This window comes from Triturus cristatus, chromosome 7 (assembly GCF_964204655.1).
Source record: "Triturus cristatus chromosome 7, aTriCri1.1, whole genome shotgun sequence".
Lineage (NCBI taxonomy): Eukaryota > Metazoa > Chordata > Amphibia > Caudata > Salamandridae > Triturus > Triturus cristatus.
The window spans coordinates 1,687,046,961-1,687,069,820 of NC_140590.1; the positions used below are offsets into that span (position 1 = coordinate 1,687,046,961).

General features: G+C 45.7%; 1 protein-coding gene across 1 annotated transcript in view; it reads right to left on the reverse strand.

Moving 5' to 3' along the window:
• ENO2 (enolase 2) overlaps window positions 1-22,860 on the reverse strand; it is a 71,057-nt gene that overhangs the window by 42,816 nt on the left and 5,381 nt on the right. The window contains exon 2 of the mRNA XM_085619842.1: window positions 4,557-4,663. Within this exon, the coding sequence (XP_085475968.1) occupies window positions 4,557-4,641 (85 nt within the window). The 5' untranslated portion in view covers window positions 4,642-4,663. The remainder of the gene's footprint in view (window positions 1-4,556; window positions 4,664-22,860) is intronic.

Here is a 22,860-nt window from a genome sequence, read left to right on the forward strand (position 1 = left end):
TAAATACTGAGGTTGTTATGTTACTATTGTTATTTTTAATTATTACTAGTATAGTTAATATTATTGCTCTTTATTGACATTATTGTGTAATATTATTGTTACTATAATTAATATTATTATTGTTGTGATTATTGTTATTGTTATTATCATGTATTACTGCTGTTAGTATGTTGTTATTGCTATTTTTAATTTTTACTATTATTGTTATTATTATTATTATTGTCTATTATTATTATTAGAATATCATTTTTATGTAGATTTTTTTTATATTGCCAAAAATAGTAATACTACCAAAAATAGTACCACTAATGACAATAACATTGTTTTTTGGGGTAAAATCACCTCTGGCTGCCGGTGGCGAGGCAGCAGCCAGTGTACTGAGGTGCCTGTGAGGGGCTCAGGCCTGAAGTCCATGGGGAGCAGAGGGGAGCCTAAGAGGGTTTCTAATCTCACACTGTGCATTATTAACGCATCCACAGTGTGTGGGCCCAGGGTGGAAGTATTGTGCAGGTGTAATTTAGGGATGAGGAATTGTTCTATTGATTTATTCTACACTTTTCCAAACTGCCTATTTTGTCGCTTTTAAAATTTTAAATTGTCATTGTCCGTTATCCACAGGTAGGCAGTGTATTGCAGCCACAATATCAGCCAATGTAATACTGGCATTGACCATTGGATGGCACTGATGCACTTTCCTTCCAATGCCTCACTCAAAGCCTGTTTCAAATGGTCACTGGTCAAATTTCTCAGAAAAAATATGGTTCGGGTCTTCAGAGTCTGGAAGGATCCGAAGCTGATGCCTGAAAAATACTTTGTTAAAACACATATTGGTATTCTCTTTTAAAAGGCTAACTACGCCTCTGTGCGCTTTAATGAATTATTGAGGAATACTTCCAAGAGCTCTGATATATTTTAGAGCTCGTTTTCACAGGCATTTTTCTTTTAATGTTATGTTTCTCAGAGGAAAAATACCCTGTTTTGTTGATTTTTCTAATGTTTGTATTGACCTTGACATAAAAATGCCGACCATTTTAGTAAAATGCTTACCAACATAACATAGTTTACAATCCATTTACTATCACCAAAGCTATTTCAGAGGTTTAATATTACCCAATTGATTGATAAGCATTTTATCGTCCTCTTACAAAAGGCAGCATTCACCTACCCACAGTCGAACCTGTAGCCACAAGATTCCCGCAATGGAAGCATCTACACACTTAGCCACCAGACTCACTGCAGAACTTAAGTCGTTACCATAGGCTGACTGGCCACTAGATGGCTCTAGGCTTCATGGAATTAATAGATGTCTCATTATTGTGATTGGCCACTAGGTGGCAATGCTGCCTTAGTATCTGTTATGCGGCTGCAGGTTAGGGGGAGGGAGTTCCAGTGCAAGGGTCCCAAACAGTGAATGAATGAAACATGACACACAGGTTGGTTTAGGGATAGTTAGAGTGTTCAGTCTAACCAATCTCAGGTTGAGTGAGGTGAATCAGAACATGTGTAGCAAAGTTAACACCCTTATCTGGTGCAAAAAGGGGCAGTTGAGAAGGAAATCTAGAAAGCAAAAGCAAAAGAAAAGTCTGCTCTCGAGTAGCACTCATGTGGAAATTGTGTGGATTTTTACAGCATGGACATTTTGAGAATATTCAGGTCTTGGGAGGCGAACATTCGTAGCTGTGAATGATGACAACTTTTAGCCACCTGTCAGAACTGATGAGTATGCCAGCATTGTGTATGGCAGGACATAGACTAGATTTCTAAGTGGAGTGTATGGTGCCAGGAAGGGGCACAGTGCTGCAGACTCTGGGAAGGAGATTGACTCTATTTTGGCAGATTCTTGCATACATGACTGGAGCGCGACCCGAGAGAGACTGCCATGGATCATCAGCATGCCTAGAGTCACTTTAAAGCCATTGCAGTTTTATATAGCATCACCACAAATGGGCACAAGAGGGCGCCAAATTTCAACAAATGGCAAAAAATAGCCATATGGTGCTTGAGAGAAGAAAGCGCCTATACACAGTGTTGCTTTGATATAAAAAATCGATGCACGTTCAAATCCTTAGGCCAAAAAGAAATGGAGAGGTAGAAGGCAAAGACAAAAATATGAGAATGTTGTCAGCATATGGGTGGTAAGAAAAGCAAATTAGGTGATGCTACCAAGGGAAGTGCTGCATAACAGAGAACAGACTGAAGGATAAACCCTCGTGGAATGGAAACAGGTGGGGAAATAGAGGACGAAGATACAGAGAAAAGGCATTTAACAATAGGATCTGGACCAGTGTAACAAGCAAATATTGAGAGCAAAGATGGGCGGTCAGCTTTTTCAACAAGTACAGAGTGCTCTAGGAGGTTAGGTTGACCTGGATGTTTAACCAATAGGAGAGCAGGCAGCATGCTCTCCCTAATTGATCGATTGATTGATTGGCTGAAGGACAGATAATTATGAAGTGCGGATAGGTTGATGGTAAAGAGTAATTCAGCCGATTAGAACCCAGGTTCCAGAGCAGATAAGATTAAAAAAAACAATATAACTTAAAACTAGCTATCTTACATAAACAAATATTGGCAAAGTCAGAAAGCCTAGCTTTAATTTGCCAGTGCATGATAACATAGGCATTCACAGATGTTGTTTGTGCGTTTCACGCATAAATGCTGTTTACCACGTTGAAGGAAGCCCTATTGGCTTTGTCAGGGCGATGAAAACTATCACAGAGGATCACTTTCTGTCTCGAATACACAATGGATATAAATACTTGAATGTGATAAACATTGCAATGATTGAATACACTTTTCAGATGTAAAAGAGTCCCTCGTGTGCTCCAATAGGCACACTTCCTAGAAGATGGAGTGACATACCAAGCGGCCACTAGCAGCAGGTGAGAGGGTCATATTTCTCTGGGTAGAAGCAAAGCCCACTCTATGTATAGATTGAAACCTCGGTAACGCTATATCTACAGACAGTTGCTCTGTCAAGCCAGTTCTAAAGAGGGAGCTGATAGGAGGGAATATTTAGTGGGGAGATCAGAGGTTGTTTTTTTAACAATTCAAAATAATAGCGAATTGGAAACATTGTGGGTAGCTATTGGTGGAATGGAATGATAGAAGAGAGGTACAGCAGTACAAGGCTGCTGAGGAGCTGGTTAGAGGCAACTAACAGGGCCGGGCAGGGCACAGAAAGGGTCAGCAAACTGCGAAGGGGATGAGTAATAAACAAGATAGTAATGATACAAAAGGAAGTAGCCAAGTGACAACACTGCAGACTTGGATTGCTATCGGGAAATACATTACGTCACGGAATGGAGTCACTGATATAGGAGTCGGACCCCATTCCATCTCATTCTTTACGCACCATTGCAGCATTTGAGGCTATCTAATATTGACCACTAGATGTCGTTGTTGTACCAATCAGTACCCTAGACGGTCATGTTACTGTTTGCTGTAGCTGTCTGCATGCTTCTTCCAGGCCTTCGCTCAATAGCGTACTCGAGTAAGCAGGTCGCTTGTCGCTGCTTCTGTCACGCCACTCTCCTGATACCTCGCCAGCGCCACCCTCTGGCTGGACCCTGGGTGTCACGGCTGCGTCAGTGTCTGCTCCTGCCTGCAGACTCACTCAACCCCCCTGAAGGCAGCTGCATGGAGTGGGGCTCGGACCATGGAGGGGGCTGGCACCTTGACAGGTGTATGGACATTTCAGGCGGTTCATACCTTGAGGGGGGTGGGCGCGATGAGGGTAAGGGGAGGGCTGTCACTGCGAGGCGGCATGGGATCGGTGTGGGGGTTGTCACGGTGAGACAGATAGAGGACTTTTTGGGGTTCAGATTCCACTTGGTGTTCAGATCAGGGTCCATCTCACCTTGAGGTTTGAGGGGTCTCACCTTTAGGGGGTGCGCTCAGTTTGCGGCTCGTGTAATAAGGGGACAAGGGTCAGATAAAGCTAAGGGCAGCTGACCTTGAGGGCGGCGGGGTCAGAGGTGGCTTCAGCATGGGGAGTTCCCATGCTGAGGCGCCAGGGTCAGGTCAGAGCGTAGGACCTGTTTGGGTGTATGTAGCATTGACGGGGCACCACTCTTCAAAGTGTGGGGAGTGTCTCAGCCGAGGGAGCAGGAGCGGGTCAGGGGAGACTCCTGTTATCTCGAGTTGTATATTGTGTAAAACATTTTTTGGGGGTCCCCTTTGACCTGAGATACGTTTAGGTGGGGGAGTATTACGTGGAGGGGCATCAGTTTGAGGTGCTGTCAACTGTAAGACACAGGGGACGTTTGAGGAGAAGCTCAAACCTTGAATGGGGGTGGGTGTACATTTATTGGGGCTCACCTTTAGGGGGATTTGCTCTGTTTGGGGAGCAGATCTCATCTTTAGGGTGAAATGTGATCTCTTTGGAGATGTCGCCTTAAGGAATGATAAAGGTATATCAGGCGGACTCCTGCTTTGAGGGGAGGAGGGACACTGTCCTTCTAGGGTTCCACTTTTATGAGAGTGCGATCAGTTTCGGTTGGTCTCACACCAGGAAGTCGGGAAGGGGGGGCTAGAGTTAGTTTGGGGGTGCTCACCTTTTTCAGTGCACAAATCCACCTCCACGGTGGGGTTGCCCCTCGAGTCCAGTATCTCGCGCGCGTGAATCTTCTGGATGGACATTTTGGAAGACGCGGGGTTATTTCTGGTGGAGAGAGAAAGAGAGACAAGCACATGGGGGGTTTAGCTTAGGAGAGAGAAGGCAAAACACAAGGTTCCCACCCCATTCACACCCGTCTACCAATCATCTCCAACGTTCACCACCCATACCACTGCAACCCTTCGCCAATTCTTTGACCACTGAGGCAAGCCCCTCACTTCACTCACAGACCCTTATAATCCTGGCATCAGACCAGAAACCCAGATCCACCCATGCCCAGGCCGAAGAGGTTGTTTAGTCTTCATGTGCAGAACTGTCCTGGACTATGTTCCATGGAATGTTATGTCTCAAGAGGGCAGTGATGTTGTTGCCCCTGGTTGTAGCTTATGATTCAAATTATGCATTCGTATGTTCTGTAGAATGAATTATCAGCCGCGATAGACGGTGGTGTGAGCTCAGTTTTGGATGTGTTGAAATGGTGGGGCCGCGCCATTATGTCCTCCAAATGTCAAATGAAGGTGAGGGGCTTGTGGTACAACCTGGCTGGCGCTTGGATTAGGTGAGTGAAGGGCCTGGGCGCCACCTAGTGGTGATTCACAATTGTTGCAAAAGTTCCAGAATAAAGCCAGGTTTTAATGTTTCAGAAGAATTGTACTACTGAATATTGACACCAACAATATCGTGGTATACTTATATCGAGGACAGAATGACGAGGGACTAAATATCGAAAGCTAAGTGCGTATAGTGAAGTCGAGATTTACTATTCCTATCTACGTACCTTGAAGATATATTACTAAGTTGATTCATATTTACAGAGTTAGCTACAGAAAATCTAGATTTATTTACCTGTCAATATCTGATTTTTTATATTCTGTCCTCGATACTCTGTCCCATTGATATAGTTGATTCGATATTCGCGGACACACCTATCAGAAGAGCTCCAGCTCGCACAATTACACTTAGGCATCTGTGACACGGCCGGACTGGGAACCAAAACCGGCCCTGGCAAAGTGCTGGGCCGGCCCCCCGGGGCTTGGGGGTGCCGCCGAGCTCTTTGCCAGGACCGGTTTTCGGTCGATTTTGTTACAGGCCCTGTAACAAAAACGGCCCCCAGGGGCCCAAAACCGGCCCCCACCCGTGCGGCACACCGGGGCATTGCCCGGTGCCCGCTATGGCCAGTCCGGCCTGATCTGTGATGAATGAGTGCCCTGCTTCTGGGGCACATCGTATTGAAAGGCACTGTGTCCCCTAAGGGCGGACTTGTTAAAAAGCATATGAGAAGCCGTCCATCAACTTGACAAACTGTTGACCCTGGGGCTGATGGAACATTATGTGAAGTTTGTTTCCCACTTCCCCCACCCTCGTAAAGTGCGAACACGTGCAATGGATGAGTGAGTTAGACCACAGACACAAAATTTTACCTATTCCTGTGGAGAATAGCGTAAGTTAAAGACCGGCCCATATGTCATTGTTAATGATGCTAAACAAGCATTGGGAAAGCCAATAGATCTGGCTTTTTGTTAGAGGAAGAGTTTGATAACAGGCAATCGTATGTGTGTTGCCCCAACTGGCCTTGAAATCAACTCCCTTCCAAAAGCAACATCTGGCTACAACATTATGAAAGCCGGCTTAGGGGTCTTTTGCTGAACTGGCTGCATTAGTAGAGTAAAGCCGAAACCTCAGAAAAGTGTGTTACAAAAAGGAGTCAGAAGACGATATTTGCATTGTAAATAGTGAACTGAAAGGATAGAAGGAAACATATGAAATAAAGATATTCCAGCAGACTGCTGATAGTTATGTTGCATCGTAAAGAAAGTGTTCGTGCATGCACGTCTTTGTGAACGTAAAAGCTTTAAACCCAGCAACATGTTAGGCCAGCAGAAACAGAACCTTCACAATGCAGACCGGTGAACAGCACTGTCTTTTATTGTATTGCATTGTCCACTCAAGATATGGCTTATTACCCCTGACGAGGCATTGAAGTGCTTTACACCAGGCAGCACGCTGCTCCAGTACCAAAGGTCAAAGGTTAATTCAGCATTATTGGTTATTGATGGTTATTGGGATTAGTTTTGGGCACTCACTAATCCCATTCTATATATTCACTCCAGTTTATTGTGGCAGATTAAAATAACATCAGTTTGGAATGATCATTTTTGTATGTATGTATGTGTGTATGTATGTGTTTTCATGCTAATGTTTGGTGGGGTAAAAAGATGAACCAGAGGAGAGTAGATGGTTGTTAGGTTGCAGGGGTATCACTCTAAAACAAGAGAGGTTGTGATCTTCAAAATGAGTTGTGGCCAATTTTCAGAAATACATTAACAGAGAGTAAGGCAAACATGCATGTGATGGGTCTGCTTAGAGGCCAGAGGCTTGCACCAGATGGAAAGGTAGGAGAGAGCCATTTGAAAGGAAACAAGAGAGCTGACTATCAGATGTTTTAAGCAAAAATCAGTTTTCGTGGCAGATTTTAGCCATTGCCAGGTTAGCTGAGCTTCATGCTTCATTCCTTTCACTTTGTGTGGGCTTACCCTTGTGTGTGATGCTGTCACAGGCTCGGTGGAACAGGACAGATATCAACAACATAATTTGCAATTCCAAGGACAGAGCAAGCAGTCTGGTATTAAAACACCTATTGTCAGCATACAAAACATTTACAGGAGCTTAAAACCTGGTCATTGCACACCATTGCCGGCTTTAATGTCATTCTTATTTGCTTGCTTCTTATTCGATCTGACTTGCCTTGTCCATTTTGTGTTTGGTTCCATCCTCCCCGCAACCTGGAGCATAGCCTCTTTCTTTACTTGTGTCCTTCCACTGCTCACTTTTATGGAATCATTTTTTGCTTAAGCACTGCATGAGAGTGCATGTGTTTTCAGCTGTCTCTCTCGTGCGCTCTCCTTCTCCCTGCACTCTGTATTGCTTTATCTCATCTGTCTGCTTCTTCCTTCATACTGCTCACTCTCATTCGTGTGCTTCTCTGCGCCTCTCCTCCCTAGGCTCTGCGTTGCTGTTTCCCTCTTGTGTTTCTCCTGCAGCCCTCTGTGTTGCTTCTCCCTCTTGTGCTTCCCCTATATGTTGCTCCCCCCTCGTGCCCTCAACCCACCATTCCATTGCCATCCCCCACACTTACTGCCCCACTAGCTCCTCCGTTGCCCACCCCACACTACCACCGTCCTTTTAAAAAAAGGTTTGGAAATGCCAGCCAGTAAATTCCTGTTGGCCCTCCAAGAAAGTGCTTTCGGGCACTTACAATTTCATTTTTTTATGGACCAATCTAAGTGGCAGCTATCATCTTAGATAAGTCAATAACAAATAAAAGAAAATGTACGTGTCATTCTGGAGGCAAGTGCATGCATTATGACACATGCATGCACCTATGGAATGACTTTGACAGAGGTCATGTCAATGTGCTTTTTTGGGGGGTGATATTAACCAGCACCGGCAAAGAACATTGCCTTTAACTGATGGTGTTCAGCATCACCAAAAAAAGTGGCAAATCCAGTGGCAAGACCTATTGGCTTTGCAAGTGCTTGTTTTCTGTGGCATGCAGGAGCACGCTTTTCTGCTGTTTTCGTGCATTTCAATAAGGGTGACTCAGATAATTCCTATGTCATTTTCTTCCCTGGAAGTGTCCCTCAGTCTCTAGTAAATTACATTGAGTGTCTATCTTCATTACTAATTGTGTCGTATGACCGTGTCGGCTCGCCTCTATATCTAGTCTGCGGTCACTTATATGTGATCCCTGTTTGCCCATGGCTGGCTTCTCTGCACTTCTTGTGCTAGTGGTATGTGGTATTGTAGTTTGATGTTTTGGCCTTTCTGATTCAACCAATAGGCTGTGAAATTACTTTACAGGGCCTGTTATAGGTTCCTGAACAACACACTTCTCTTACAAACTCATCAAGCTTCCGTTATGGTCCAAACCCCTCTTTCAAACCTACTCCTACTCGAGCCTAATCCCAGGGTAGCGTGGCAGGACCTCTTCTCCCTCTGAATATCCTTACCCTACCTGCAGGACCTTCTAACCCTTGACCCCGTAGCCCCTGCACCTACCTGGGCCTTTCCTACTGAGCTAACCCCTGGCCTCCCCTGGGACATTCATTTCCCTCCCATCTCTTGCTGAAGCAATATAGAGGCAATTTGAGGATGCCAGAATGTGGAGAGGAAAAGCATTATTTGCATGTGAAGATAGTGCTATATTAGGTACTTTGATTGGCGCTAGAGTACGGCCAGCAGTCTGTCCATTTCCGGGCATGGGCGTCCGCAGGGGGGGGCAAGGAGGGGCGCTTGCCCCCCCCTGGACTGCTCCTCCTTGCCCCCCCTGTGGCCACTTATGCTTTTACGGACGCCTTTTGTTCGGGATTACGGGCCCTGCAGGGAGCAGAGGTGTTCCCTGCCAGAGGCCTCAACTCCCTGATGGGGCTCCTTGCACTCCTCCTCGCTGCCCCTCCCGCCCATTGTCATTCTGTCTGCGACTGATTGCCACAAACAGAATGACAATGGCCGGTTTGAGCTGCGCGCCACAAGCACCAGTGGTTAGGTCTGGACACAAAGACCTTCTTTTAACACTCTCAGGGCCGGCTTTAGGGCGGTGCAACTGGTGCCACCGCACTGGTGCTGACTCTTCGAGGGGGCGCCTATTTAGAAGTATTTTACGGTTTTAAAAGCACCTGCTGCATTGCCGGCCTCCGAAATTGTCATTCAAAAATAAAAATGTCAAGATAACTTGGTGATTAATGTTCTTCCTGGAGAGAAAAGGAGTTTTGTGAAGTGGAAGTTTTAACTCATTTTATGTATCACAGAGGGTTAATGTGTGTGCTGCAAAGAATGTGTACCATGCAGATCACAAAATGCATATAGTTTAAATAGGTCAGTGCTTTTGTCAGAGAGATCCTTTCGGTAAAAAAAAATCATCATTATGAAATGTAACCTCCAACCATCGGGTTCTGATTTACTTTCTGAGTCTTTGCTTCTCCAGACCAAGCACTCTTAAACTATACTGCCTACCAGTATGGATGACATGCAACTCCTACACCTTGTAGTCCTCTGTATTATGTAACATTTCCTATACACTGATTTACACACCTATGATTGATTGCATCTGAGTAGTGTTTGCGATGTAAAGTGCTCTGACACCCTAAACTGGTACAGGTGGCACTATTAAATACATCTGAGAGAGAGTGGTTATGGAGACTTGAGGGGGTACTGTACTGTTAAAGGGTAGTAGTGTGGGAGTCTGTGGGCAGCGCCCGTGGGGGGCGCCAACAAACTTTGTCGCACAGGGTGCCACCAGCGCTAAAGCCGGCCCTGAACACTCTGTAGCCTGAGAGCAAGGGGTCTTCTGAATGAAGTTCGGGGGGGGGGGTCGATGCATTATTCTCCCAAGTCAAAAACTGAGGTTGCAGCATAGCCCGGTTTTCAGATCCCACTAAAACATACACAGACTTGTGTCAATAACATATCTATCTGCCAGTATGCACCCTATCATGTCTGGCAGGACGTCCCGACCCTGTGTTTCACTATCTCATATCCCCCTGCACCCCACTCCCCACGCTCACTGCCTCATATCCCCCTGTATCCCACTCCCCGTGCTCAGGGCCGGCTCTAGGGCGGTGCGACCGGTGCCACCGCACCGGCTGCTGACTTCGTGTAGGGGGCCCTAATATGATGATTTTAAAAGCACCTGCTTCTTTCCTGGACTCCTAGAAACTTTCAGCCACCTATAAAAATGTCTAAATGACTGCAGTGATTAATGCACTTCCTTAGAGAGAGGGAGAGATCAAAGTTTTGTGTAGTGGAAGTTTCTACTCATCCTAAGGTAGCGCAGAGGGTTACTATGCTTGCTGCAAAGAACGTGCAGCTCACAAAGTGCGTATAATGTAATGTAAATAGGTCAGTGGGTCACACTTTTGTCAGAGAGACCATATTGTTGATAACTCTTTATGAGTTAAAATCCTAATGTGGAACAGTGAGCAAGTAACTTATCAAAGATGCATGCAAACTGGGCTAGGGCGTTATGATTTCCCCCCAGTTTTTCATTATCCTAATGTGGCAAAATGGGTTAATTTGGGTAGAAATCAATTCTTATTAACAAAGAGAACCCCCCCATCCATGGTGCTAGGTTTTAAATTCTAGGTTTCTGATTCTCCTGACCAAGCACTCTTAAACTATCCTGCCTACCTGTACGGATGACATGTGACTCCTACACCTTCTTGTCCTCTCTCTTATGTAACATTTCCTATGCACTGATTTACACACCTATGATTGATTGTCTCTATGTAATCTGTGTGATGTAAAGTGTTGTGACACCTTACACTGATAGGAGCGGCGCTATAAAATGAATTAAATGCACCTGAGACTGAATGGTTACGGAGGCTTGAGGGGCGCTGTGAAAGGATGGTTATGAAGAACCTGTAGTGGAGGTGGTCATTAGGGGTGCCAAAAAGCATTATCGCACTGGGCCCCACGAGCGCTAAAGTCGGCCCTGCCCACGCTCACTGCCTTATATCCCTCTGTACCCCACACCTCGCGCTAACTGCCACGACATATCCCTCTGTACCCCACACCTTGCGCTAACTGCCACAACATATCCCTCTGTACCCCGCACTTCGCGCTCACTGCCACATATGCCTCTGTATCCCACTCCTCACACTAACTGCCTGATCGCTCATTTTACCCTGCCATTCATCTTCTACGTGATCTCTCCCCTTCCACTCGTTCTACCTCTGTTCACCCCTTACTTCTTTTTGTGCCTTACTTCTTTCTCAATATCTCTACTTCTTTTCCACTTCAGTAACATCTGTGACACATCTCTGCACTTCCTTTATATCAATGCACCCCTCTACCTCACCAGTCTAATTCAGTCTTTATTATTCCCTCTTCCTCAGCTGTCTCTACCTGTCTCTGACACACCTCTCCCTCTCTCTACCTGGCCCTCTCTGGTTCTACGACTGCGTTATTCTCCCCTCTCCAGCTTTGATTTACCTGTCTCTGCTCCTGAATCTTTTACTCCTACACCTCACTTCTTTGTCTACCCTTCACCCCTCGCTACCCTTCTGTTTGCCTCACTACGGTCTTTACCCGACCCACCTTCAGTGCCTTTTCCCATTTCGCCTCACTCCCTCACAGCGCTCTCCTAGCATGCATCTGTTTCTCCCCTCACCACCATGCCTGCCTCTACTCCTCCTTACCTTTCTAACCAGCCTAACTTTCTACTTTCCTGTTATTCCTGGTAGTGAACCTTTCATTTCACCCCTCCGGTTGTATTATCTACGCATTCAAATTGAGTAGGTCATTGCAGTGCTCCCAACCTGACATCGAGACCCAGTCCCCTAGCCTCTCAACATGCCCAGATATAACAACAAGCATTGGCATAGCCAATTGGTCTCGCCTTTGGGACCTGCTGCAGAACTAAATACTTATACTGCCGGCATCATACTTACCCAGCACCAAGACGCCTTGGCAGAAGTGCGCTATATAAGTTCTTCAGTCAGTGAGTCAGTCATAAGGTCCCAAAGGCGAGACCTATTGGCTATGCCAATGCTTGTTTTTCTCAGGTTGGCCTGAACATTACCCGATCCGGATTGTCTGCCATTTTAGCCCCGCCCCCATTAACATTAGCCACGCCCCTTCATTTGCCAGGTTCGCCCCCCCCTGGAAAAATTTCTGCGGACGCCCATGTTTCCGGCGTACCACCACATCACCGCTTCAGCAGGGAGAGCTGGTCGGCTCATGGAGTGGTGTGTACAGTGACGGCTCGCTGCAATCATTGGCAGGAGATTCTGCAGATGCTGCAGGGGATTCTACTGATGTGCATCCTCAAGCCTGGCTCACAGTATTAATTATAAATCAGAGAGGCATTCATTCAGGACGCCTCTGGTTTGATGTGCAGAAGATGGCGGGCGAGGAGAGCTTCCCCAGACAGTGCTGACTCACTGCATGCATTCCTGTGGGTGGAGATCCAGACACTGAGGTGAGGAGGCTCCCTAAACATTCAATACAGCCTTTATTAGCAAAGGGCTGCTGGCGACTCTTCCTGGGGCGCCCCCTTTGTTAGATGGTAGGGCCGAGGGGTGGAACTGCAGAGCCTATGTGTGCATCGGGAAGGAGCCGTAAAGGTAATCTCCAGCCTTTTGTCACACTTTCAGAGCTCAAAGTCAATCAATCAATCAATCAATACATTTATAGAGCGTGCTACTCACCCGTGAGGGTCTCAAGGCGCTGAAGGGGGGGGGGGGTCGTTTACTGCTCGACCTGCACCCCTTTATGCACACCTTTATGCAAGACTAAAGCCTCCAAGGAGCAGGCACGTCCTAAACAAAGAAGCACTGGCAATGCCAATGGGTGTGGCTTATAAATCAGAGTGCCTCTTTAGTCACTGGTGAGTTTAGGCGCTCAATAAGTCATCATATATCCAGTCTGTAACTCTTCAGAAACAAAATAAAAAAGGAGGAGGAAAGAAGTGAAAGGGGAATTATAAAAAGAGAGAAAGTACTGGCTCACCAACTCTGGCACTGAAGCCCACGTGTTTTCAGATGAATGTGCGCGTGTGATCAGGCAAAATGCCATCGCTCACAGATGAATAGAGCCAATGGCTGGAGTGGGCTGACTCATAGGCCCAAGCGGGTTGCTGCCGTAGGTAGAAGCAGAATGTGAATGACACTGTATTGGACTCATAGTAGAATAGGGCTGATCTAAAGGCCCTCTGTATTCGTATGTATAGATTTGAAAGAAGTTACTTGTTTCTAAGAGACTGTGAGACAACTAAGCCAGGTGAAACTGAGGTTTTTCCTTTGTGGAAATTGCAAACAATTTCCCACAATTTCGAGAAATTATGCATTAATTTGCAAACTGATGGTATTTGACATAACTTTCCCCAATGTACCAATCAGTGTATAGCCGTTGAAATTAGCTTCACATCACAACCAACTCAGGTCTTTTTTATTGATCATAAGGTTTCCCACAAGACACCCATTAGGTATGCGGTCATGAAATTATAAATAAACTCAAAATCACAGTTGGCAAAACAATGTGCAACTCCTCTTACAAGGGCCTAACAAGGGTTCTGAGAGTGTAAAATATCTACGCCAAGGGTTTGTGAGGGGGGTATTGAACACTATGCCTACGGGATAAATTATGAGATCACCTGGAACTAAATACCTGTCTACAGGCTTTAACACAGTGCAATAACAATACCATCTTAAAGGTCTACAGGCTTTAACACAGTGTAATAACAATACCATCTTAAAGGTCTACAGGCTTTACCAAATGTTCACAATAAATAAATCAGGTCCCCTGGTTCTGTCTTAACCTTTCAGAATAAACAGATCAGACCAATGGCCTCCGATATAACATTTCCCAATAAACCAATGAGGCCCACCGTATTTATCTTTGGCTTATCACCATAACCATCTCAGGCCTACTGTATTGAGCAAATGCCTTCCGTCGAGGCACTCTTCAGGTATAGAGTGTTAAAACTAAAAATAAGTACCCGATTACAGCCGGAAGAACACTCTTTAAATCCACTCAAGAGGGCCAAGGATAATCATAGTACAAAGCTTCTACCCAAGGGTTTGTCAGAGAAATAAACAACACCAACCCCATTGCCTTCTGCGGTAACCAATGAGAGTCCACGCAACAAATATCTCTCTACAGTAGCTACAGGTTTTAACACAGTTTAATAACTGCCCATCATGCTTTTCACAATCAAATCCGTTAGGGCTACTGCCTTTGTTGTAACTTTTCATAATAAACAGAGCGGACCTCTGGAACCTAAAGTAAAATAAATTTCCCAATGAACCAGTCAAGCCTACAGCTTTGAGCATTGGCTGGACACCATAACCAGCTCAGCACAATAACAAACAAAAAGCTGTTTCCCGCACCACTGAATTTGTTTAGTTCCTTTTCACGAGTGGATTAAGGCCCCAAACATAGAATGTCACTGTATGGGGACCAGTCAGTATAATCTTCTGTTCCAGAAAGACCAGGGGTGTTCACAGCCCATTTAAAAGAACAATGTCATACCTGGTGCTTAATTTTACAGCTAAACAAAGTAGGAGTCGCCTCCCGTAAGCAACCACCACGACCCCTGGCTCGTCCCCATACAGTGAAGTTCTATGTTTGGGGCTTTAATTCACTTGTGAAAAGGAAAAATAAATTCAGGGGTGAGGGAATTTTTTTGTTTTGTTGTTGTGTTGTCTTGAGTGGAGAGCTCCCCCTTTTTCCTAATTCCGTCTTTACTCCCCTTTGTTTGAGGCCAAAACCAGCTCAGGCCTACAGCTTGCGCATAAGCTTTCCAACATGGCAACCATCAGGCATATAGTCATAAAATTATAGATATGTAAGAATGGCCCTTGGCAAAACAATATACAAACTCCTAAGAGAGTCACCAAGGATTATCAAACAGAACATCTTGTACACCCAAGGTTTGGCAGGTGGTCACCAAAGCCCTCGACTTCTACAAGAAATCTATGCGATCCGATGTACCTCAGTGCCTGTCTGCCGTCACAGTGTGCAAGCAATGCACTCTTAAAGACCTAATGAATCAAGCAATATCTTTCCCAAAAGGCAATCATCATGTATACAGTCATTAAATTACAAATATGCACAAAACTACTTTTAGTAAAACAGTGTCCAGCCCCCACTAAGAGGGCCCGACAAGGATTCTTACAGGGCAAATCTTCTGCCCCGGGACTTGTCAGAGGGGGTAACTAACACAAAAGCCCTTCCTTACTATAGGAAATCGTGAGATTCCATGTTACAAAATTCCTGTCTACACGCTTTAATACATTACAATAGCAATTTACCGTTAAAGACATATTGGCTTTAACATAAGTTATTCACAATAAATTGCTTAGGCAAACTGGCTCTCTCATAACTTTTTGTAATAAACAGATCAATCATATTGCTTCAGACATATATTTCACAATGAACCTATCAAGCCTTCAGCCTTCATCATTGGCTTGTCACCATCACCATCACCATCTTAGACCTACTGTGTTGAGCATAAGCTTTCCCAAAGAGAAACCATCAGGTGAGCAACAATATTACAAACATTTCCAAAATTACAGTTGGCAATACAATAAACAGCGATTATGCAAAAGGTGATGGGGGTAATGCTTGCATTAAGTCTAACCACTGGCAATTGCTCGGCCATCATTCTTTTACCCACCATGCCATCTCAGTTTGAACCTAACTATATGCAAATCAGTCTTGACCCTGCTCCAATAGGAACAGTCCAGCCCGAGCTGCCAGGCCAGGTCCTCCCTGAACCGGAAGTAACCAAAGACCAGTAGCGGAGCCTCCATAAGGCCAGAGGCGCATCACCCACCCTGCTGCCAGCGCAGCAAACATGAAAAATAAAACAGTAATAACATTATTTTATTACCTTTTTATTTATCAGGTCAGCCCAAGCCAGGTGTTGGGGCGAGGCCATCACTGCTGTTTGGCAGCAGGGGAGGAGGAATGGTGCACACCTAAAGTTTAAACTGTGTATGGCACTTTGGCCAGGCATCTTGCAATGGCCAGCCTGACATGCGCACTTTAAACCTCTCCTGCCCAAGCTGTCTTAAACATGTGAGGTGGAGAGCAGACACAGGCCTCCAGTGCCTGCAGGAGCACTGAGCCAGCCCGCTCCAACCAATCCTGGCACTTCTCTCATGCTTGTTTACTGCATGAAAGCAGCATATGGATTGCTTAGGGGAGTTGGCTCAGAGACCCCTTACTACCGAACTTCGGAACCGGAGAGGCCTGGAGTAGGTAAGTGCATTTTAATTTTTTTCATTTATTGTACTTTTTATTTATTTCTACACCCTGCCAGGCAGTGTGAGAAACTCGCACTGCCTTCAGCCCTAACTCCTGAGCTCTTAATCATGGCCCATTATAAACACTGTTTTGTAATAGACCACGATTAAGAGTTTTGGGGTTGCGCCTCAGGGCATTCCTGGAGTGCCCTCCTGATCGCCGCACCACTTTCTAAAGCAGTCAGCCGCCACTGTCCAAGACTGGCTTCACCCTGAATGGGGCTTGTCAGTTGGGTGTAGCTTGGTTCCAGTGGCGCAGTGAGCACGGGACCCATGTCTGGGCATACACTTGCCTCCTAGGGCAGTACATCAAACACTCAAAATGTTATGGGAGGAATGCTTCTAATCTCTCTTAGCTATACTTGATTTTTCCACCTTAAGGTCATTCTCCATGTAAATTCTAGTCATTGCCAGTTTGACTGAGTTTCATGCTACGTTCCTTTTACTTTGTGTGGGCTTGCCCTCAAGCCTGGTCCTACCGCATGCACAGTGAAACAGGGCAGTTTATCAGCAGCAAAGTTTGCAATTTTAAGGTCATGCCTACCAGACACGGCAAGCTGTCAGTTTCTAAAAGACCTATTGGCAGCTGGCAACGAACTTATGCAGGCTTAAAGCCCGCCATTGCACACCATTTGCCGGCATTAATGTCTCATTCATTTGATTGCTTCTTTATTGATCTGACCTGCCTTGTCCTTTTTGTGTTTGTATTCCCCCTACCCCCCAAACCCTGAGCATATCCTCTTTACTTGTGTCCTTTCACTGCTCACTTTTAGGGAACTACTTTTTCACTTAAGCACTCCATGAGAGTGCATGTGTTTACCAGCTGTTGCTCTTGTGTGTGCTCCTCGTCCCTGCGCTCTGTGTTGCTTTCTCTCATCTGTTTGCTTCTTCTCCCATACTCTGATGCTCGCTCTCATCAGTGTGCTTCTCCTCCCCAAGCTCAATGTTGTTGTTTTCCTAGTGTGCTTCTCCACTAGCCCTCTGTGTTGTTGTCTCCCTCGTCTGCTTCCCCTACATGTTGCTCTCCCCTCATGCTCTCAGCCCACCATTACATTGCTTTTCCACACTTTCTCCCCCACTGGCTCCTCTGTTGACCACCCACCGCTACCACCATTCTTTAAAAAAAAAAATTGTGAGGGTCAGGCACAAAATTGCTGCTGGCCCACCCCGAAAGTGTTTTCCCACAAATATATATATATTTTGACTGATCTAAGTGGCATTCATCATCTTAGATTGGTCAGTGAGAAATGAAAGAAAATGGCACCTTTGTCATTCTGTAGGCAACAGCAGTCCCATCATTGGGACTTTTTTTTATGATATTAAACAGCACCAGCAAAAAGCATTTTTTTTTTTTACTGCTGCTGTTCAGCATCACCAAAAGCAGTGGCAAAGAAAGGAGAGACCCAATGGTTTTGCCAATGCTTGTTTTCTGTGAAATGCACAAGCACGCTTTTCTGCTTTTTCTGCTGTTTTCCTGCATTTCAATAAGGGTGACTCATAGTTTTCCTTTCTTCCCCGGAAGTGTCCCTCACTCTCTAGTGAATCACACTGTAGGCAGCTGTGACCCGTGCAGGTAAGAGCGGTGGGGCGGGGTGGGGGGATATTTCGACAGACGACGACGAGGCACAATTGTGCAGGCCGCAGCTGGAGGTCTACCTCCCCGCCTGATTTGCTTCTGTATAGACAGACTCTATATCTAGTCTCTGGTCACCTGTATGTGATCCCTGTTTGCCCATGGCGGGCTTTTCTGCACTTCTTGTGCTAGTGGTATGTGGTGTTGTAGTTTGCTGTTTTGGCCTTTCTGCTTCTACCAGTAGGCTGTAAAATTAGGATTACTTCATAGGACCTGCTTTAGGATCCTGAAAAATACTGTTCTCTTTTAATTCCATCAAACCTATATCATGGTGCTGATCCCTCTTTCATGCCCACTCCTACTCGACTCTACTCCCAGGGTTGCCTACCCTTGTGCCTCTTGGAGCCTACTAGGACCTCTACCTCTGTTAATAGCCATAGCCTACTGCAGGACCTTTGACACCTCGACCTCTGCTGCATGTACCTGTAGGGCTTTCCTCCTTTGCCTACCTTCAGGACTTTTAATTTCCCGTACACCCCACCAAAAACACTTCAGGGACTTACTACCCAACTAACCCTCCTCCTACCTTTGCGCCCTTCACGCCTCTTAATCCTGACAGAGCTTACCTCCAGAGCCAGCCTAACACAGAGCTCTCCTGTCCTCAGCCTACCTCCAAGACCCTCATTTCCCTCAAACATCACTCATCCAACTTACAGAGCCAGCCTACCCATCTAATCCTACCACCAGCGTCGTCCAATCCACCTAACACCTAGCCCACCGCCAGGGTCATCCAACCCATCTAACACCCAGTCTACCACCAGAGCCGTCAAACCCATCTAAGAGCCAGCCTACCACCAGGGCCGTCCAACCCAGGTAACATCCAGCCCACCACCAGGAACAACCAAGCCATCTAACACCCAGCTCACCACCAGGAACGTCGAACTCATCGAACACCCAGCCCACCGCCAGGGTCATCCAACCCACCTAACACCCAGCCCACCGCCAGGGTCATCCCCATCTAACACCCAGCATACCACCAGGACTCCCAACCTATCTAACACCCAGCCTACCACCAAGGACGTGCAACCCATCTAACACCCAGCCTACCACCAGGAACATGCAACCCATCTAACACCCAGCCTACCACCAAGGACATGCAACCCATCTAACTCCCAGCCTAACACCAGGTACAGCCAATCCATCTAACACCTAGCCTACCACCAGGGACATCCAACCCATCTAAGAGCCAGCCTAGGGCCAGGCCTGTTCAAACTGTTGATTGCCCCGCCTACCGCCAGGACTGTCCAACCAGTCTAACGCCCAGCCTACCACCAAGACAGTCCACCCCGTATAAGAGCCAGCCTACCCGCAGAGCTGTACATCGCACCTAACCCTTAGCCAACTCCGAAGGCTGTCCAACCCACCTAAAACCCAGCCCACCACCAGGACCGTTCAACCCATCTAACATCCAGCTGTCAGGACTGTCCAACCCAGCTAACACCCAGCCTACCACCAGGGGCGTCCAACTTATCTAACACCCAGCCTAGCACCAGGGAAGTCCAACCCATGCAATACCCAGCCTACCGTGATGGCCGTACAACCCATGTAACACCCAGCCTATCGCCAGGGACATCCAACCCAACTAATACCCAACCTACCACCAGGGCCATCCAACCCATCTAACTCCCAGCCTACTACCCAGGCTGCCCAACACATCTATCACCCAGCCTACCACCAAGGACGTACAACCCATCTAACACGCAGCCTACTACCATGGACGTCTAACCATCTGACACCTAGACTACTGCCAGGGCTATCCTACCCGTTTAACACCCAACCTCCAAAGCCATCTTATCCCACCATCTCTTGGCTGCAGCCACAGCCCCCTAACATATGTCATGTGTTCACTGCTCTGTGCTCTGTAGCCACAGGTGTAAAGAGACACCTATAGAGATACCTGCGCTTACGAGCCATTCACAGAAGAGATAGAGTCACTTATAAGACCACACAAGACCCACCAACAGCTTCCTTGGTTCACCTTTGGAGGCGAGGTCAAAGGGCAAGTGTGCTGCTCTGCAGGGCACTGTCAGGGTGGAGTGAGAGGCACTGTAACATGGCTACATTACTGTTAGGAAATCGGCAATGTCCAACTCGAGCTATTTTCTTAAATTAAATATATCAAGTCAAGTCAAAAATAACTTTATTCCAGCAAAGTCATAAAAGTTTGATAAAATATAATAAATAAGTAATTAATGAAAATTTGCAACACATTATTACATTGTTAATGAGGAAGTGTCACAATGCCAAGTTAAAATCAACAATGTAATGCACAAATTGTTAAAAATGACATAAAATTAAAAAATTGATAAGACCAGTACCAGTGCATCGCTATCCTAAAATCAATATAAAAAACATAATCATTTTAAGGCAGTTCTCTTCACCCACATCAGCCCCAAAAATGTTGCAACTGTACAGGCAAAGAGTACGGAGGGGTGCGATCTCAATAGCCTGAAAGCGCTTCAGTGGCTAGATGTGCCCAGTTGTCTACAAATGGGTGCCAGCCATTTTGGAGCATGGCTGGACATAAGCCGGGCATGCAAATAGACTTGGTTTGATCAAGAAAAAAAGAGCAATTCCCAGAGACAGATCCTCACCATTATGCAGTGAATGATTTCAGAGGGAGTGACCCTATTCTAAATTGATGGGCTAAAGGCACAACAATCAAGTCCCAGGACTTTTCTAGACATACACTGATTTAAACATCAAAAATTCCCCGTCAGTGAAGTGCATGCAATATTTTACTCCTCCCTCTGCAACATAAATGTGCAATATTCTTTTTTTAGCACCTCCTTGGGGGGGATTTGGGGTACAGTAGGGTGGTGCCAAATACCCCCAAAGCCGAGAAAAAAAACAATTTTTTGGTTGAGGTCAACCAGGGAATTTTGTGAAATCTATCTAACTTAATGATGTCTTTTAAGGCAGCAGCATAGTGGGCCAGCTCTGGAGTAGCCCATAATCTTTGCCCGAATAGCAGGAGCTGCAAGGGTTCTGTAAGGACTACCTTTAAACTCCCATGTCCAGAAATAGAGGGTGCAATGGTGCACTTGACGGAAGGGAGGTCAGTGATCTTAAACTGTTCTCCGATCTCTCCAACACAGAGACGTCAGCAAAGCCCCACAGCTCCGCACCATATAGTTCCAAGCCAAGGGTCTTGTCATCATACACCTGTAGAGCTGGTGCTATTGGCTTAGTGAAAGAACCCCGATGTTCTTTCAGGATGGTGCCAACAGTCTGTCAAGCAGGCCCTATTGATATGTGGACACCATGACATGTTGGCCGACAGTTTGATCCCTAGGTAATCAAACGAATCAACCCTCTCGAGGGTCTTATCCACTAGCATCAGCTTTCCCTTACCTTTTTGATGGTTGCTAATCACCATACATTTCACTTTATCTGCATTGATTTCTAAGCCACGAACATGACAGAAGGCAACAAATTGTAAAGAAGAATTTGCAGGCCACTCGGAGTTTTGATATTAAATAGTGTCGTCTGCAAATGGCAATATAAGGATTTTGGTGCTAGCTATAGCAGGGACTTCCGCAGGGGAGTCAGAAAGATAGTCAACCAAAGCATTTAGATACAAAGTGAAGAGAGTGGGCGCCAGAATGCACCCTTGCTGGACACTTTTCAGCACTTGAAACTTGCCGGTCAGTTGGCCCTGTGACCCCCTTCTGAGGGTTATAGTTGAATCCTCATGTAGCCTAATCAGTAGCGACAGAATATCGCGAGACATACCCATGCCTTCAAAACCTGCCACAGCCTCAAGCACGCAACCAGGTCAAAGGCAGATTTTAGGTCAACGAAGGCAACAATTAAGTTGCCCTTGCAGATCAAAAGAGTCTTAAAAAAATGTATAAGAAACCGAAAGACCTGGACTATCGTGGAGGTTTTGTCGGAAACCCGCTTGAAGCCGGCTTATGATATCCCAATCTGGTATCCACGTTTGAATTTTTATCAGAATCAAACGAGAAAAGACTTTTTGAACACAATCAATAAGGCTAATGGGCCTATTTTTGACCGGTAAAGACTTGTCGCCTTTCTTATATCCCGGTATAACTTTGGCGCCCTTGCAAGATTCAGGAACGGATGCTCCCAGTGCAACCGCATTCGATAGAGCTAGTATAGAGTCAACCCAGGCATCAGTACCCTGAACAGACAAATCAAGAGGAATACCGTCTGGGCCTGGAGCGCTTCCGCTTGCAAATGTGGACAGTGAGACTAGTCCCGCCTCTGTAGTGAACGGGAGAGACACGTGTGTGTGTTTATATATATATATATATTCGCTGAAAAAACCATAGGTTTCACACATGTTATAGTTAGCGGAAATTTTACTGATAAAAAACCTGTGAAATTGCCCCGTTATAGTTAGTGCTGGCAACTATAACTCACGCGACCGCAATCCTCTGCTGATGCTAATACTGTATTTAGACACTTATTTGCCCATGTCTTCTTCCATACATTTTTAGCTATACATATATTACAAATATTTTTTTTTCATAAAGACACATATCAGCAGAAGATTGCGGTCGCGTGAGTTATAGTTGCCAGCACTAACTATAACGGGGCAATTTCACAGGTTTTTTATCAGTAAAATTTCCGCTAACTATAACATGTGTGAAACCTATGGTTTTTTCAGTGAATTTGCAAGGTTTTTTAAATGCTAATTCCTAACTATAACGTGTGTGAAACCTATGGTTTTTTCAGTGAATTTGTACGGTTTTTTAAATGCTAAGTTACTTTACGCCATTCGAGGCGTGCGCGCCCACTTAACGCAGTTCGTTCCGTGCACGGTTTTTATCAAC